The following is a 16,191-nucleotide window of genomic DNA, read 5'->3' on the forward strand; positions in this document are numbered from 1 at the left end:
CCATGTTAGGTGGCCAATATACATTTGTGCTTAGGCACATGGATCTGAAGAATCAACCATGTCCAATGTTGGGAAATCGATATAATCTGTGGCTGAGTCTATGGATTTAGGTGGATAAGCATCGGCATATGAGATAGAGGGGTCGGAACTCAATGGAGAGTGCCAAATGAGTTTGCAGAAGAGTGGTTGCCAGGCTTTCATAGGATGTGGTCATTGAAATGCCTGTATGCTCAAGAATAATACAATTTCCTAGTCATCTGTGGGACCACTCAAAGGGAGGGATTGGAGAACCATTTGATGGAGAGGAACCATTATTATGTGCTGTAGGAGAAGGAATAGAATTAAAATTCATAATCAGGGGGAAGCTGTGGGACCGTCCAGGGGGCTGACATCTCTCAATGTGTTTTGGAGTGTCATCCCACTAACACAGAGCTAAAAATAGATAAGTAGGTAACCTCTCCCATAACTGTCATCTAGCATCCTGGTGCTGCCAACTTAAAAGCAATATACCCGTCAGTGGTTACAATTACGAGTTCCTGACTGAAACATTTCTAGTTCGCCTGGGCACTTAGAAGACAGTTCCTAATGTTCCATACACATCTTCCTTTCCTGGAACTCATTGGTTTTCCTAGTCAGTAAATACAGCAATGGCAACACTTTCCAACAACCATGTGGATTCTGAGTTTCCCCCATAAGCATCTCTGTCAATCAGTTACTCAAACTCCCCTTCCGTATCTTGAGGAGCCTCTCTACTTCCCAGGGCATCCTGCTCTATTCACATTGCTTCTGACAGTCAGAAAGAGCTTGCTTTATTAAATGGTGCTATGCCTTTCTGTCGGTACCTCCCAGCATCCTAATTCTAGCCCTTGGAGCCATGTGTTCGTGGAATCACAGCTCGTCGGGTTGTAATGGAAAATTGGTGCTCTCTTTCTTCTTTCTGTGGTGGTTGAGCAATCAGATACCTCTGAAAATGCCTTAGGCACCCCAGATGGTATTTTTTCATCGTTGCATATATTAAATCAATTACTGTGTTTAATCATCAAATCATAAATTCCACTTGAAACATGTTTATTTTCATAATCAGGTGTGATTCCGGCATTTTGGATCAGTTCCTTCTAATTTATATTTTAACAAGTGATTTTATTTAGGCTCAAAGGTGCTCCAAGCAGACTCTGTAGGAAAGTGCCCTTGTTTTCTAATTTGAGTTGGCTCAGTAGTGTTCAAATATTTTTAGGGCAAGTAAGTCTTTTTTGTTAAAAAGAAAAAACTTAGAATTTACTGATCTACTCTTTGAGTAGTTCAATCTATAATCTTTGATGTAGCATCCCTGATTATTCCCTTAAAATACATTATTTGACTGACTAGGTCAATGGGATAAATTAGGGTCAGCAAACTTTCTCTGTAATGGCCCAGCTAGTGAGTATTGTAGACTTTGTGGGCCCCATGGTCTTTGTTGTAGTTCTCACACCATTGCCACTGTCATGTCAAAGCAGCCCCAGCCAATGCAGAAACAAACACGTGTGACTGTGTGCCAGTAAAAGCGTGTTCACAGTGCAGACAGTGAAACAAATTGGGTCCGTAAGCAATAGTTGAGCGACCCCTGAGTTAAATCATTTTTAAGGACTTCGATACATTTAGGTAAAGGATGGCTTTAGATCCCCAACTTTTGACATAAGACCAATAGGTTGGTCAATGTGCATTGAGTGAGTTGAAGGCAAAAATATTTCTGAACTAGTGTAGAGCAGGAATAAGGGAGCTTTCTCCATAGGGAAACCAAAGAACCTAAGTAGGAGTGTTGAGTGTTAAGGAGTCTCTGAGATAGCAGCACTCTGGTTAATTCTAAAGCATTTAACAAGAAAGCATTGGTGATTAAAAGTAGTGTTGCTTCCTGGGGAAGTTGTTCATTTTTCTCCTAAAAGGATTCACTGAAGCAAAGGGAAGGGGGCAGAGGTCTGTGTGTATGTGAACTGGATTTTGAAATGGGTAAGTGTCCCCAGGAACATCCTCAGCCCTCTCAGAGTCTCTGCGTTCCATCTGAAGTTTGAAGGTGGTGGGAAGATGTCCTCTGTGGTCCCTTGGAGCTCTCAAATTTTGTGATCTGAAAAAGAAAATTCATATAATTGCAGTGTTTAATGGGATTTATGATAATTGGAAAATAATTGCTGCTCCAAACTTTTATTAATCTATATTTAGTTATGAGTCATGCTTTCACAATAGATGCTTTGGAAATAAGCAGAGAGACAAATCCAGTAAACAGAATTTTAAATATTTTATTTATATGCAGTTTGTGTAATCCCTGGAGCCCATGGGCATATTAAGATCATTTAAAATATCCATTAAAAGTTATGTTTTATGCTACAAATTTGCCTTTTAGAATGCCTTGCCAAAGGATAAATAGTGAACATTTATTGAGTAGCTACTACTGCCAGATTAATTGCATTCATTATGCTTACTCCTCCCAGCAACCCTGCAAGGTAAGAACTGGGCTTCCTGTTGCACTGATAAAGAGGCTCAGAGAGGCTGAGCAATCTGCAAAGGATCACTCAGCTGATGAGCAGCTTTATGCTAGGATTCAAAGCTAGGCCTTTCCAACTTTAGTCTGAGTTCCTCCACATTGCCACATCTTTGGGAAAGGACCTGCTGAGTGTCTCTTTTTCAGGTGCTCAGGGAATAAACATTTGCCTTCCTTTGATATCATAGGTATTGTTGTTCTCCTGCAGAGCACAGGAGTGCTTCTGGCAAGGTGGGTTGGGACCTGTTGTCCCTCAGCTGGTGACATATGGCTAGAGTGTGCAGAGAAGGAGGAGGAAGCAGGAAGAAGCAGGGAAGAGCCCAGCAGAGAATCCTGCATTCTGAGTTTCTGGCCCAGCTCTGCCCTGGGTTTGCCACGTGGCCTTCATGGGCCCGGGCCTGTTTCCTCCACATCTGATGCAGATAGCAAGACTCCCCATCTTCCAGGTTGACAGGAAGATACTGAATATGATGGCAGAGCTTTGTAAAGGACCAAGTGCACTCCAGACCCCACAAAATCGAGAGAAGAGGTCAGCACAGTGGATCGGGATAGAGAACACTGGATCTGAGATCAGGAACCCAGATTCTAGCTCCTCTTACCACTGCTGGTGCCATGGCCTTGGGCAAGTCTCTTTTCCTCTCTGGGCCTCAATTTTCTTGTGAAATGGCTGTGATGTTCTTGGATGATCGCTCCCAAGCCCTTCCATCTGATGGTTTGGGTTCCATATGGCAAGGCAGCAAGACAGCTCAGCTGACTGAGGGCATCTCAGGAAACTGGTCAAAACTCTTCTCCAGGGCAAAAGAAAGCAAGTGTATCCTAGGCTACTTCCCCCAGATAAATTTCCATGACCCTCACAGTGGTTCCTCTGTCCTAAGTGATGGTGCACCATGAAGAAATTCCATTTGCTTTTCTGCAAATGGTCCATTTATACGAAAGCTGAATAATTCCAAGTGTGCTTGTTTGGTTTCTATTTTTCCCTCTCAAGTCTCTACTCAGTAAGAAGCAGGTAGCTCCACTCCAAGATGCTTCCCTTGGATTAGTTGCCCTCATTTCTCTGACTTGTATTTTCATCAGAGCTTTCAGAACTGCTCCTTGGGTTGGAGTAAGCATAAAAGTGCAATTATTTAAGTGAACACACTTTGGAAAATGGAAAGGCTTATATATATATATATATATATATATATATATATATATATATATATATATATATATATTAAACAAGGATTATTTTATTCTCTAATGTTAAGGCTATGTCTTGTGATTAAAATAAAACTATTTATAAGCATGGCTCAGAGGGTTTCTTTCTGCTTTTCTTCTGCTCATCCCTCTGGGGCCATAATGTCCCAGAGATCCACTTGACTCTCACTTATATTCCGGGGCATGGAGGCAGGCAGAAGATGTGCTGCAGACACCCTATTTGTTAAGATGCATCATTTCCACTTCACATATGCCCTTGGGTTCACTTTTCCATGAGCTGAATAGGGGTCATATGGGGAGAGACTGGAAACAGCAGACAAGAAAAATGTCCTCTCTGTCTCTCCCCCCCTTTCCTCTTTAGCCTCCTCTGTGATTCCCTTCATTCATCTCTGGGGATAATTTGCCTCTAACAGTGACAGTGGTGGTCCTAGGAGCCCCACCCCCCAGCACTCCATACACAGAGGCCTGTTTTTATTCCATTTGCAAAAGATTAGTTCATGCAACCAATGGGATAAGCCACTCCAGAGTAAACACATGCAAACCTCCTGTAGCCATAATCAATCATGCTTTCAGTGAACATTTATTGGGGGCATAGTGTCTATAAACTGTTCTAAAGTGTACCCTTGGATTAAGTCAGACCACAAGAGAGCTACACATTTCGACTGTAATACGTTTGACTCTCATGGAATTGCTTTACTGAATGGTGCTTTGGCATATTCATTAGGCTATAGTGAGCCAATCAGACATTGGGGTATTGTTGAAGACATCCCTCACCAGCAGCCATTCCATCCATTTCTTTATTTGAAACCAGGGAAGATTCTTGTCCTCTCGTAGCATCTAGGAAATCTGTGTTTCTCCTACAACTGTGAACAACAGCTGCTCTGTTATTTTCTTGGCTGTATGGCTCTTTTGGAAGGAAGTCCCTTTTTCCATTGGCTGCCAGGAAGCTCAGAGACATTTTTAGTCCATTTCTATCAAGTGTTCAGGACTTTATAGAATTAATTTTGCATGTTTGTCTTGACCCAAAATTTATATTTTCTCTTTCTTCTTCCAGTTTTATATTATTTTAAGTCTATATGGTATATGCATTTTTGAAAACCACTTCCACTTATTTCTTTTATGAGATCAGATTTAATTTTTAAAAAGCTGCAAAATATGCTCCTTAAAAAAGAGGAAAGCAACCCTTCACTTCATCACACTTTGTTAGGAGCCTCAATGATCTAGAAGGCAGCAGAGGGAGCTCATGGTTCTCCAGCACTTACGGTTCTCCTCACAGCCCCAAGAAGTAGAAATTGTCACCCCCCTGTTTTACATGAGAAAACAAAAAAAAATTAAGCAATAAAAACATCATTATAAATGTGCCCTATGCAAATAATAAAAAAAATACCACAGCAGCTTACAATTTTTTGTATCTTGTTGCAATTTACAAAGTTTTCCAACCATTACTTTGTTTAATTCAGTCTGAGGAGATACTTGGTTTTGGTCTTCATGGCAGATAAGCGAGGTAGATTTGGAAAGAATTTGTAAACTGTTGGTTCATTTATTAAATTCAGACTCACTACTTTTGACATACATCACAGCATTCAGATCCCACCTATCCCAAAAGCTCTACCTACTGTTGACACTTAAAAGATCATGATTGTTTTCTTTCCTCTCTGCTCCCACCATCCACACACTGTCACCCAGCTTCTCCTTTGCAGCCTTTTGCATAAGCATAGCAGCAATGATAATATTGATCCTACCTTAATGCTAACATGTGATTGAGGACTCATTATGTCCTGGGTACTGACTGCTTTGCATGAATTAATATAACCCTAAACCCATCCTTTTAAAGTAGTTATGCTTCCCTTGGATTACATCTACATTTTATAGACTGTAAGCACACTTCCACTATCTCGTAGCTAATTGGTAGCAGAGTCAGGTTTTAACTCAAGATTTCTTTTTTTATTTTATTGTATTTTCTTCCATTACCATTTAATTCCCTGTATACCCTCCTCTCCTCTCCTTTCCCCACCCCTGCAATCCCCATCCCGTTGTCCATGTCCCAGAGTCCCTTTTCCCTTTTTGCTCAATCCCTTCCCCCATTCTCCCCACTTAGCTGTAATTTTGCTCTCCATCTATGAGTCTGTCTCTATTTTGCGTATTAGTTCAGTTTGTTCATTAGATTCCACATATGAGTGAAACCATATGGTATTTGTCTTTCTCTGACTGGCTTATTTCACTTAGCACAAGGTTTCTACCTCCAGAGCCCAGGCTGAGAGAAACAGAGGTGAACATCACCTAATACATCAGCTTATTTTCCAGGAGAGTGAACACCTTCCAGAGGGCACAGAGCCAGTGCTCCTGCCTGCCTTACCATCTTTTCTCCCTCAGTGCCACCTCATGCTCCACCTGTCACTGAATATGTGTGTGTGTGTGTGTGTGTGTGTGTGTGTATGCAGGAGAGCAGAGGGTTAATAAAGAGGATGAGTGAGCATTCCTACAAAGTCAATGCTAAGCTTTGGACTCGATTTTTGTCTCCGACCTTATCTTAACTCCTGCCCCCCTGGCCCCAGCCTTCTTGCAGCCCTTGCCTCTGTCGTCACCAGCCTCCATCTTCTGCTCGCTCAGTAGGATGGGCCTTGCTGCAGCCACCCCAGGCCTCCCATCCAGGGTCCTTTTCTAGTCTCAGTCTAATTGGTTTGCCCGTCCTGCTGGGAGGCTTAATTGGGCATAAGCACATTCCACGGATCCTGTGCCTTTGTGAGTTCTGCCTTCTCCTCCAAGGGGAATTGACTTGCTCTGTGGTCTCAGAAGGAAAGATGTATTTTATGTTGTGTTCCATTCACTGAGAACTTACATGGAATTGTTCCGGGGCCAGCAGAGCAGTTAGGCAACGTGACAAGCAAGGCTTTCTCACTCTCCTATTTTTTACATTTTTTTAACTTTTTATTTTTTTAAAGGTGGTATGTTGCATTTGAAAAACCACTATATTTGAAGTCATGAACCAGGCTCTGATTTCAGCCCTGCCAGGCATTTGCTGTGTGATCTTGGGCAGATCACTGAACGTCTTTGAAATTCGGTTTTCCCATCCATGAGTCAAGTGAGTTAAATTTGATGGCTTCCGTGAAGGGAGTCAGGGATGCTTTTAGAATGGGGGTCATACTCCCTATGGGCTGAATCCAGCCTGCCATCTGCTTTTGCAAACACAGTTTCATTGGAGCACAGCCACACTCTCTTATTTATGTGTTGTTTATGGTAGCAAAGCTAAAATATTTACTATATGGCCCTTAACACAAAAAGATTATCTGTTCCTTTTTTAGAACGTATGTCAGGTTGGGTCATTGTTCAATATTAAAGATAAAGAGAGAATCTTCAAAGCAGCAAGAGAAAAGAAGAGAGTTACCTACAAAGGAGTTCCCATAAGGCTATCAGCCAATTTCTCAAAAGAAACACTACAGGCAAGAAGGGGCTGGCAGGAAATATTCAAAGTCATGAAAAGCAAGGGCCTGCATGCAAGATTACTCAATCCAGCAAAGTTATCATTTAGAATGGAAAGGCAGATAAAGTGCTTCTCAGATAAGGTAAAGTTAAAGGAGTTCATCATCACTGAGCCCTTGTTATATGAAATGTTAAAGGGACTTCTCTAAGAAAAAGAAGATAAAAACTATGAACAGTAAAATAACAAATGCACAACTATTAACAACTGAACCTAAGACAACAAAAATAAAAACAAATTAAGCAAACAACTAAAACAGGAACAGAATCACAGAATTGGAGATCACATGGGGGGTTATCAGCAGGAAGGGGGAGGTGGGAAAATAGGGAAAAGGTACAGGAAATAAGAAGCATAATCGGGAGATACAAAATAGACAGAGGGAGGTTAAGAATAATATGGGAAATGGAGAAGCCAAAGAACTTATATGTACTACCCGCAAACATGAACTAAGGGAGGAATGCTGGATGGAATTAGGGTACTGGGCAGAAGGGAGAAAGGGGAGGAAAAATGGGACAACTATAGTAGCATAATCAATACAATATATTTAAGAAAGAAAACACAAAATTTTTTACCAAATCTAACATAGACTTTTGAGATCTTTGGCTTCCATATTTTGAGGAATTTTTCTCTTTCTCTCTTTCTTTCATCTCAAGTTCTCTACTCATCTAGACCTGCCTCTTTGATGCCCCCAAACCTAGTGAACCCATTTCTACCTCAGGACCTCGGCACCTGATGTTTCTTCTTTCTAGATCACTCTTCTGCCCAGTGGCTCCAGGGTCTCTTGTTCATCTCCTTCAAGTCTCTCCTCAAATGTCATCAGATCAGGAAGGCTTTTTTCTGACCATCTATATAAACCCACCCCTGGACCTCCCAGCCTGCTTCCTCTGCGTTATTGGTCTTCATAACATGTACCTCCCTCTGATGTGTTCTGCATTTGTCTCTGGTGTCTGTCCACACTCACCTGCACGCACACTCCTTGCCAGCAGGGCTTTCATTTGTGTACTGCTGCATCCTCAGATCTGGAAGAATAGTAGGTGCCCAGATTTTGAAAACACAAATCAATTACTTCAGTTCTAATGTTGTTTAATTCTATTTCTGAATAGATCTGATACTATAAAGCCCTTTTGCTTAAGTACATTTTGGTAAAGAATATAAAATTGTAGAATTCTGTGACTATTACAGTCTTTGTTCTAATATCCCTATGACAGTCAGAGTTTCATGAACTCATTATTTGAAAGTTTTTAGTCTGGATTTTTGGCCAATAAGAACAAAGTTTATAGACTGAAGTGTAATAACAAAGTTTGGCACACGAAGCCCTTTGTCCTGTGATCCCTGAAAACCTGTCTGCCTCTTCCTCTTATCATTTTTTAAAAACATTTTTAAAAGATTTTATTTATTTATTTTTAGAGAGGGAGGAATGGAGAGAGAAAGATAGGGAGAGAAACATCAATGTGTGGTTGCATGTCGTGAGCCCCCTACCTACTGGGGTCCTGGCCTGCAACCCAGGCATGTGCCCTGACTGGGAATTGAACCTGTGACCCTTTGTTTCGCAGGCTGGCACTCCATCCACTGAGCCACACCAGCCGGGGCTTCCTCTTATCATTTTATAATCCATGCACGTGCACACACACATGAATGCTGTTCATACATATGCATCCCTCACTGTCCAATTGCCTTATCTTCTCATTCCCCTTCATTTTTGCACATACTGCTTTTTTTTTCCTGAAACATTCTTGCCCAAATCCTACATTGCCTTCAAGATTCAACTTGTACAGGAGAATTCTTTGACATTGCTACTCCCACCCCAGTCCCCGCTCCAGACTCTGTCAAGGACCCTCCTGTCTGACTGCTCTGTAACTAAAATGACTACTGCAAATAGTACACCATAGCTAAATAGCTTTCCTAAACATCCACTTTCTCCCAGTCAGATGGAATTCCTTAGGATGGGAACTCTGTTCATGATGTTGAACATGCGGTGCCTGGCTGAGGACCTGTGCTTCATGATAACACGCCCCAGCGACTGAGCTCCTCCCAAGAGCCTGGCGCTGTGCTCAGCAGGCCACATGCAGCCCCTCTCTTAGGCCTTGTACCCACCCTGCTGGGGAGGAGCCGGGAACCCAGCATCAGCTTCCCTAGTGTTTTCAAGGAAGCAACCTGGACAGCAAGCCCTGGGGGTGGCGTTGGTGAGCATCAGGAAGACTAGGGAGGCTGTTCAGACAAACGAACAAACAGGAATTGTGTCAGGGGCTCATCATTTGGCGGTGGGGGGGGGCATTATTTCCTTGGATCAGTACTGGTTCTACTACACTTTGTATTATTTTCTATTTTTAAAAATTTTATTTAGTTATTTTTCAAGTACAGTTTTTTTGTCTATTTCTCCCATCCCAGCCCCCCCCCGCCCCGTGCTCCCCACCTCCCTCCCATTTCCACCCCCCTTAGTTCTCATCCCTGTGTCCTTCATATTTGTTCCTCCAAATCCCTCCCCTTTTTTTCCCGTTAAATTCCCTCCCCTCTCCCCTCTGGTCACTGTCCCCTTGTTCTCTATTTCAGTGTCTTTGTTTTTATTCTGCTTGCTTGTTTGTTTTGTTGTTTAGCTTCCTGTTAAAGGTGAGATCATATGGCATCTGTCTTTCAACACCTGGCCTATTTCACTCAGCATAATGCTTTCCATCTACTACATTTTTATATTCTACCTTTCAGTATCTACATTGAAAGAGTGACTTAAGAATCAGCATACCAGTTTTCTACTTTTAGCTCTGCCACTAACTAGTTGTATGACTTTCGATGTTACTTTAAACTTCTCTGTGCATTAGTTTTGAGGAATGGAGACATAGTCACATAAAAAATTGTCACCCAAGGTCATAAGTTGTAAGTAAAAATAATACATATGTAATGAGTGGTATAATTATAATATATAACATATAAAAGTATGTATGTGTCTATTATACTATATATGTCTATGAAATATATGCATGTTTCTTTATATATAATTCCATAATTAATATACATATAATTTAATAAATTTCAGGGACAGTCTGATGAGGGAGACTCCTTTTGCTCAGAAATATCTGATGATTCTCTTTGCCTTTCATTGGTCATTTATTGCTGAGTAACAAATTACTGCACAACAGTGGTTTAATGCAACGGTATTTATCATCTTTCAGTTTCTGTGGGTCAGGAACTGGGTGTGGCTTAGCTGGGCCTGCTTGTCAGCTCATACCCAGTGTTACTGTTAGAACTCAGTTCCCAGTGAGTCCCAGTTTCTCAGAAGCTGTTGGCCAGAGGCTTCCCTGGTTCCTTTCCATGTGGACCTTTCCATAGAGCATCTCATGAAATGGCAGTGTGGAGTGGGGGTAGAGAGAGAGAGAAAGAGAGAAAGAGAGAGAAGTTGCCGTATTTTAGAACCTAATCATGAAGTAACATTTCATCACCTTCAATTTTAGTTTTTAGAAGCAAGTTGCTGGGTCCACTCCTGCCCACACTCAGTAGGAGAGGATTACATGGGGGTGTGAACTCCAGGGGGCTGGGATCATTGGGGTTCCTGTCCAAGCTACCTGCTACACTACCCTCTCCCCATATCTGGTCACTCTTGCCCCATCTCTCCTTCCACACCCCCTTCTTCTCACACCTCCTGTCCTGTTCAGCTCTTCCCATGATGCATTATGTGTCTCCCTCCCTCACTCTGTTCTGGCCCTTTCCTCCATGTGCATAGTTGTGCATGTATTAACAATATTTCCATTTATCTAAGCCCCACATGAACTTCAGAACTATAGTTCAGCTGTAACCTCCTCTATGAAGCATTGCCCAGACACCTGAGAAATCTCTCTTCTTTCTTCTGTCTCCTGTAGTCCTTGATTTGCAATAAATTGGAAATTTCTTTTCCCTGCCCAACTGTAAGGTTGTTAAGGATGTGAGACAAGGACATACAACTATGACATGCTCATCCCCCTTTTGCAGACTTGATACTTTGTGCCTGCAAAGGTTCACTGAGTGCAGCTGATTGACTGAAGTACCTGTGTGTGAGGTACTCAGCTCTGCTTTATTTAGAATTTGAACTATGTTATGAATTATGGACAGAGGTTTCTTAAGCAGACAGATCACAAGCTGTGAGTCTTGGAAACATGTTCTGATGTGAAAGCTTTCTTCAGACCCAGTTTCCTCTGCATCAGGAGTCAGACTCCACCACTGAATTATCTGGGCATGTCTCAGCGGGAGTCCCATCCTGCTCTGCCTCTTCTTGCGCCATGCCCCATCCTTCATTTGTCTCTCCCATCTTGTGGTGGGAGAGAGAGACCTTTTCATTAAACTCTGGTTCCTGTCATTTATCTAGGCTGAACTCACATTCCTCTTGGCTGGTCTGTTTCTCTCAAGGGACCTGGAGCTTGTAACTCAGACAGGTTGGAGAGCTGGTTGTTCCTGGGAAGATTTGTCTTTGGTAGGAAGGAGGTCATTACTATAGCAAAGATAACCTGAGCCAAGGCCTTGAAATTTCTACTCGTATTCAGTGTGCATGCTCCTTGTTCATTATCCATGAACCTTTAATGATTTACATGTCTGGGAACTCATGAGGAAATAAAGTTATGAAACTATCTTTCACACTGAATTAGTGCTTGGCACACTCTATCTTTCTTTTTTAATCATGTTTTAAGTGTTATTCTATGACAGTATGATTTTTTCCCTTTGCCCTCCTCTGCCCATCCCACCCGCTGCTCCCACAGTCAGTTCTCACACTGTCGTCCATATCTGTGGGTCACACTCTATATTTAATGGAACCAGTCCTCCAACAACAGGAAATAGATAACACCAGTTGGATTTTATAGAGAAAGAAAGGCAGGTCCAGAGAAGTGGTGTGCTCTACCTAAGATCACACCACATAGTTTTCAAGAGCCAGAGTGAGAGTCTGAGTTGGACTCTCAAGGTCAATGCTCTCTGGTCTTGATCCATTCCATCATTAGTGAAAGGAAGACTGGGAATCCCCCTGCACAATCTTCAGAACACAGCTTAATTCCTTCCAAACTGCAGTTGCTCAATGAATTCATGTTAATTGTTTGAATTAAACTGAGCTCTGGGCTTAGTATTTGGTTTTGCAGTTGTCTTAGAACAGGTCTCAATTTGCTTTGTGCCTTAGCTCTTGTCCATCGTTACACAGCCAGCCTCCTTCCAGCCCTCCCTTCCTTCCTTTCCTCCCTTATCTACTTATTTGTCCAGATAGCATTCTTAAGACTCCTACCATGTAACATGCACCGTGTATGTGGGAAGATTTTACCTCTATGGTATTATTCCAGTCTAGTGCAAGGGTGTCAAACTAATTTTCACTGGGGGACCACATCAGCCTCTCAGTTGCCCTGAAAGAGCTGAATGTAATTTTAGGACTGTAGAAATGTAACTGCCCTTAACAGTTAAGCGAGAGCTCTGCACTGCTGCAAGGTAGAAACAAGGTGCTGGGCAGGATAAAACAAGATGGAGGGCCGGATTTGGCCTGTGGGCCTTGTGTTTGCCACCTGTGGTCTAGTGAGGGAGGTGGGTAAGCACCTAGACAACAGTGATTTTTGGTATCCTTGATGTGAGCAACAAGAGAACACTACTGTATCTCTCTGGTCTACCAAAGTATCCCAGTGACAAGATGTGTGTTCAATAAGTTTTTGCTGGCTGAAGAGATTGAGAGCCCCAGCTCTAAGTATCACTTAAGAAATACTAAAAATAACTGTAGCCAGTCTCTCACCTACAGAGGGATACTCAGATGGGGTGGTTGGGTAGATTTTGGCTTTGGGTAGAGGTGGTAAGTTGAAGAGTCTCACTCATCTCTCCTGCCCAGGGAGTTTGCCCGTTGGAAGGTGAGGAACACAGCCATCGAGAGGAGAGACTTGGTCCGTCATCCAGTGCCCCTCATGCCGGAGTTTCAAAGGAGTATCCGCCTGCTTGGCAGGAGACCCACCACTCAGCAGTTCATCGACACCATCATCAAAAAGTACGGCACCCACCTCCTCATTTCTGCCACCTTGGGAGGTAGGTCAGCAGCCACTGGGCCATAGCCTTGTGACTTGGGTCTGGGATGTTGGGGAGGGTGGGACGCCCAGAGATGTGTTAATGTACAGAAGTGTGCATTAACGCATCTCTGCCCTGGCACATCACTCAAAAGCGTATATTGCCAGATAAGCCAAATTGTCTTGGTTCTTGTGATCATATCAGAGCAGTGGATTCTGTTTTCTGGGACAGTCCAATGACAGTTCACTGTCTTATAGAAACAGGGCTTCATCTTGTAATTAGCTTGGTTTGTTGGGAATGCTTAATTTAGTTATTGTGTTATTCCCTTTTGGAATGTAGTCTAATCTGGGGGAAATAATTAAAATTCAGATGTTGTTTAGAGAATGTTATTTGTTAATGTAAGTCTGCTTTAGGGACTCATAATTTGAGTTTAGCATTTTACAAAGGGAGTATCATTTGTATCTTCTCTGGGCTAGGAATAGGTTAGTAGGAAGGCAGACCCACTGCTCCACCCTGTTCAGCCTTGTCCATCCATCCCAGGAAGTCCAGTCAGGCCATAAGGGAGTAAGGAGAAGAGGAGAGGATAAAAGGGAAATAAGGAAACACAAGAGAGGGGAGGATGGTGGAGACTAGTGCATTTAGGTGCTTGTGGGTCTTGCGGGCATGCATCATTTTATATTTTAAGGTACAATCCCTGTTATCAGTCTTCTGCCACAGTGATGGGGTTCACTAAAGGTTGAGAAAACCCCTTTGGTGGTGGAGCACCGTGCCACCTACTCAGAGAGCTGCCTTCGAATAGGGCTTATAGCAGCTAAACAAGAGGGGTGTATGGACGGAGACAGGCTGGGTGGGCTAGGGTGTAACTACTTGTACCAGCTGACCTTCTCCCTCAGAGGAGGGGTGAGCTCCATGAGTTGGACTGGTTCATACACACTTTAGGGAGGAAAATGTGTATGAACACACTCAACAGGAGTTGCCCAGGTGGAAGGCAGGTGTGAAGCTTTCTAGGCTGAGCACACAGTGTATGTATGTCTTGAGGAAGATCCAATTACAAATTTGGTGATGTGAGGAATGTGGATTGGTTTGGCAAGTTTACTCTTTGTTACAAGAATAGCCGCTGCTTATTAAGTATTTGCCCATAGTCGGCACTGCACATTGCCTTTAGTCCTCAAAAACTGCATGTTCAGTCAAATTATCTGTAGTTCATAGATAAGAAAGCTGAGACTCAGAAGCATTATGGCTAGTAAGTGACAAAGCTAAGTTCTGTGTGTGTTGTTTTAATTCAATTTAGGTCTTTCAGTTTACAAAGCCTGTGTTAGCTTTTGACCCAGCTCTGGTCATGTCTTTAACCAGCTGATTCATCCACCGACCCACCCATTCCCCAGAACAACCAACCAGCATACGGTTGTTGCGTGCTGCTAGTCAGAGATTAGGTGAAGTCAGACTTTGAATGTTAAATCATGTTGCATAAGTTTTATTCTCTTGTAAAGCGAAAATGAAATCACTTCCACACTGAGTGTTGCATTAACCTGTATGCCTTTCTGTGAACTTCTCTCACTTCTCATTTTACCTGAAAAAAAAAATACGGCAACCAATTCAGTTCTTTTATTAGAGGCTGTGTTCTGTTTGAGTCTCTGGAAATCCCAAATAACTAAGACCTTTGTTTTGCAGTGAAATATATTTTTAATTTCTCCAAGGCAAGGGGTGAACTATTCACAGAGCTTTGTTCCTCTCCTGTTTTCACAGCACAACATTTTAAAATAGGCAAAGCTTCGGACTGAGCTCTGATTTTGGACAGCAGACCCCAGATGTTAGCTCAACATGGGAGAGTGGGGGCGGGGAAAAGAAAAGATTGACTGTTGATTGAGCACAATGTGCCAGAAACACAGTGGGGTCCTTCTCATGTCATCATCATTCATTCATTCATTCATTCATTCATTCATTCATTCAAGGAAGAATATTTCTGAAGGGCCTCCTCATGCAATGGGAGAGAAGGGAGGTGGTAAGTTGTAGTGAATGAGAGGGCAGGCTCTGTAGTCGGATTGCCTGGGTTCCAACCCTGCCTCCTGCTCCTCCCCAGGTTCCTGTCACCTTGCCAAGTCCCACTTCCTCTAAGCCTTGGTTTTCCCTTGTGTAACTAGAAATAATGATAGTACTTAATTCATAGGGATTAAATAAAATGGTGCATCGAAAGTGTTTAGTGAGACCTTAACTGGTGTGGCTCAGTGGACTGAGCACCAACCTGTGAATGGGAAGGTCACTGATTTGATTCCAAGTCAAGGCACATGCCTGCATTGCAGGCCAGGTCCCCAGCTGGGGGCATAGGAGAGGCAACTGATGGATGTTTCTCACACATCTGTTTTTCTCTTCCTCTCTTTCTCTCTCCCTTCCCCTCTCTCTAAAAAATTAAAGAAAAAAATCTATTTAAGTGTTCAGTGCAGTGTTTTGCACCTAACAAATTTTTGCTATTGTTACTATTATTATTATTAATAATATTATTATTGCTATCATTTAATGGGGTTAAGGAACTTAGGGACTCAGTATTAAAGCCCATCCCTACCACCCACTGGATGAATAGAAGACATTAAAAAATTAATTTTCCTGTCTAGATATGAGTTTTCCAGTCTAAATAGAAGGAGGTGCAAAAAATTTTATTCCTGTCATTTTTTCCTGAGAACACGATATTTATTTAGGAGAAACACTTTGATAAGCTGTTTGAGGTGGCAAGCGAGTTCCTAAGGGCATACTCAGACAACAGTGATGATCCGTAAACTGTCACATGTGGGACAAGCAAATGCACTCGTATGGCTCCTGAGGGAGAGGGAAGTGGAAGAAAATGGAGTGAGAAAGAGCAAGGGGAGGCAGTGGGAGGGCTGACAACTGAGACATATCCATGGGATCCTCAGCTTTTCAGTGAAGTCTCTTCAACTCCTAACACGCTTGGTAGGCATGATTTTCTTATGGAAGGGGGCCAAGAGAAAATTTCAGGGTCTGTGTTGACACACAGGGATATCAGTTT

General features: G+C 42.5%; 1 protein-coding gene across 6 annotated transcripts in view; it reads left to right on the forward strand.

Annotated features, from left to right (window-relative positions):
• Nucleotides 1-16,191, forward strand: part of BRINP1 (BMP/retinoic acid inducible neural specific 1) — a 491,421-nt gene that overhangs the window by 413,015 nt on the left and 62,215 nt on the right. For all 6 annotated transcript variants that reach the window (XM_053656104.1, XM_053656101.1, XM_053656105.1 and 3 more), the window contains one exon: nt 13,003-13,193. In XM_053656104.1, coding sequence (XP_053512079.1) covers nt 13,003-13,193 — 191 coding nt within the window. The remainder of the gene's footprint in view (nt 1-13,002; nt 13,194-16,191) is intronic.

This window comes from Artibeus jamaicensis, unplaced genomic scaffold (assembly GCF_021234435.1).
Source record: "Artibeus jamaicensis isolate MK-2021 breed Jamaican fruit bat unplaced genomic scaffold, CSHL_Jam_final scaffold_1964, whole genome shotgun sequence".
Classification (NCBI taxonomy): Eukaryota; Metazoa; Chordata; class Mammalia; order Chiroptera; family Phyllostomidae; genus Artibeus; species Artibeus jamaicensis.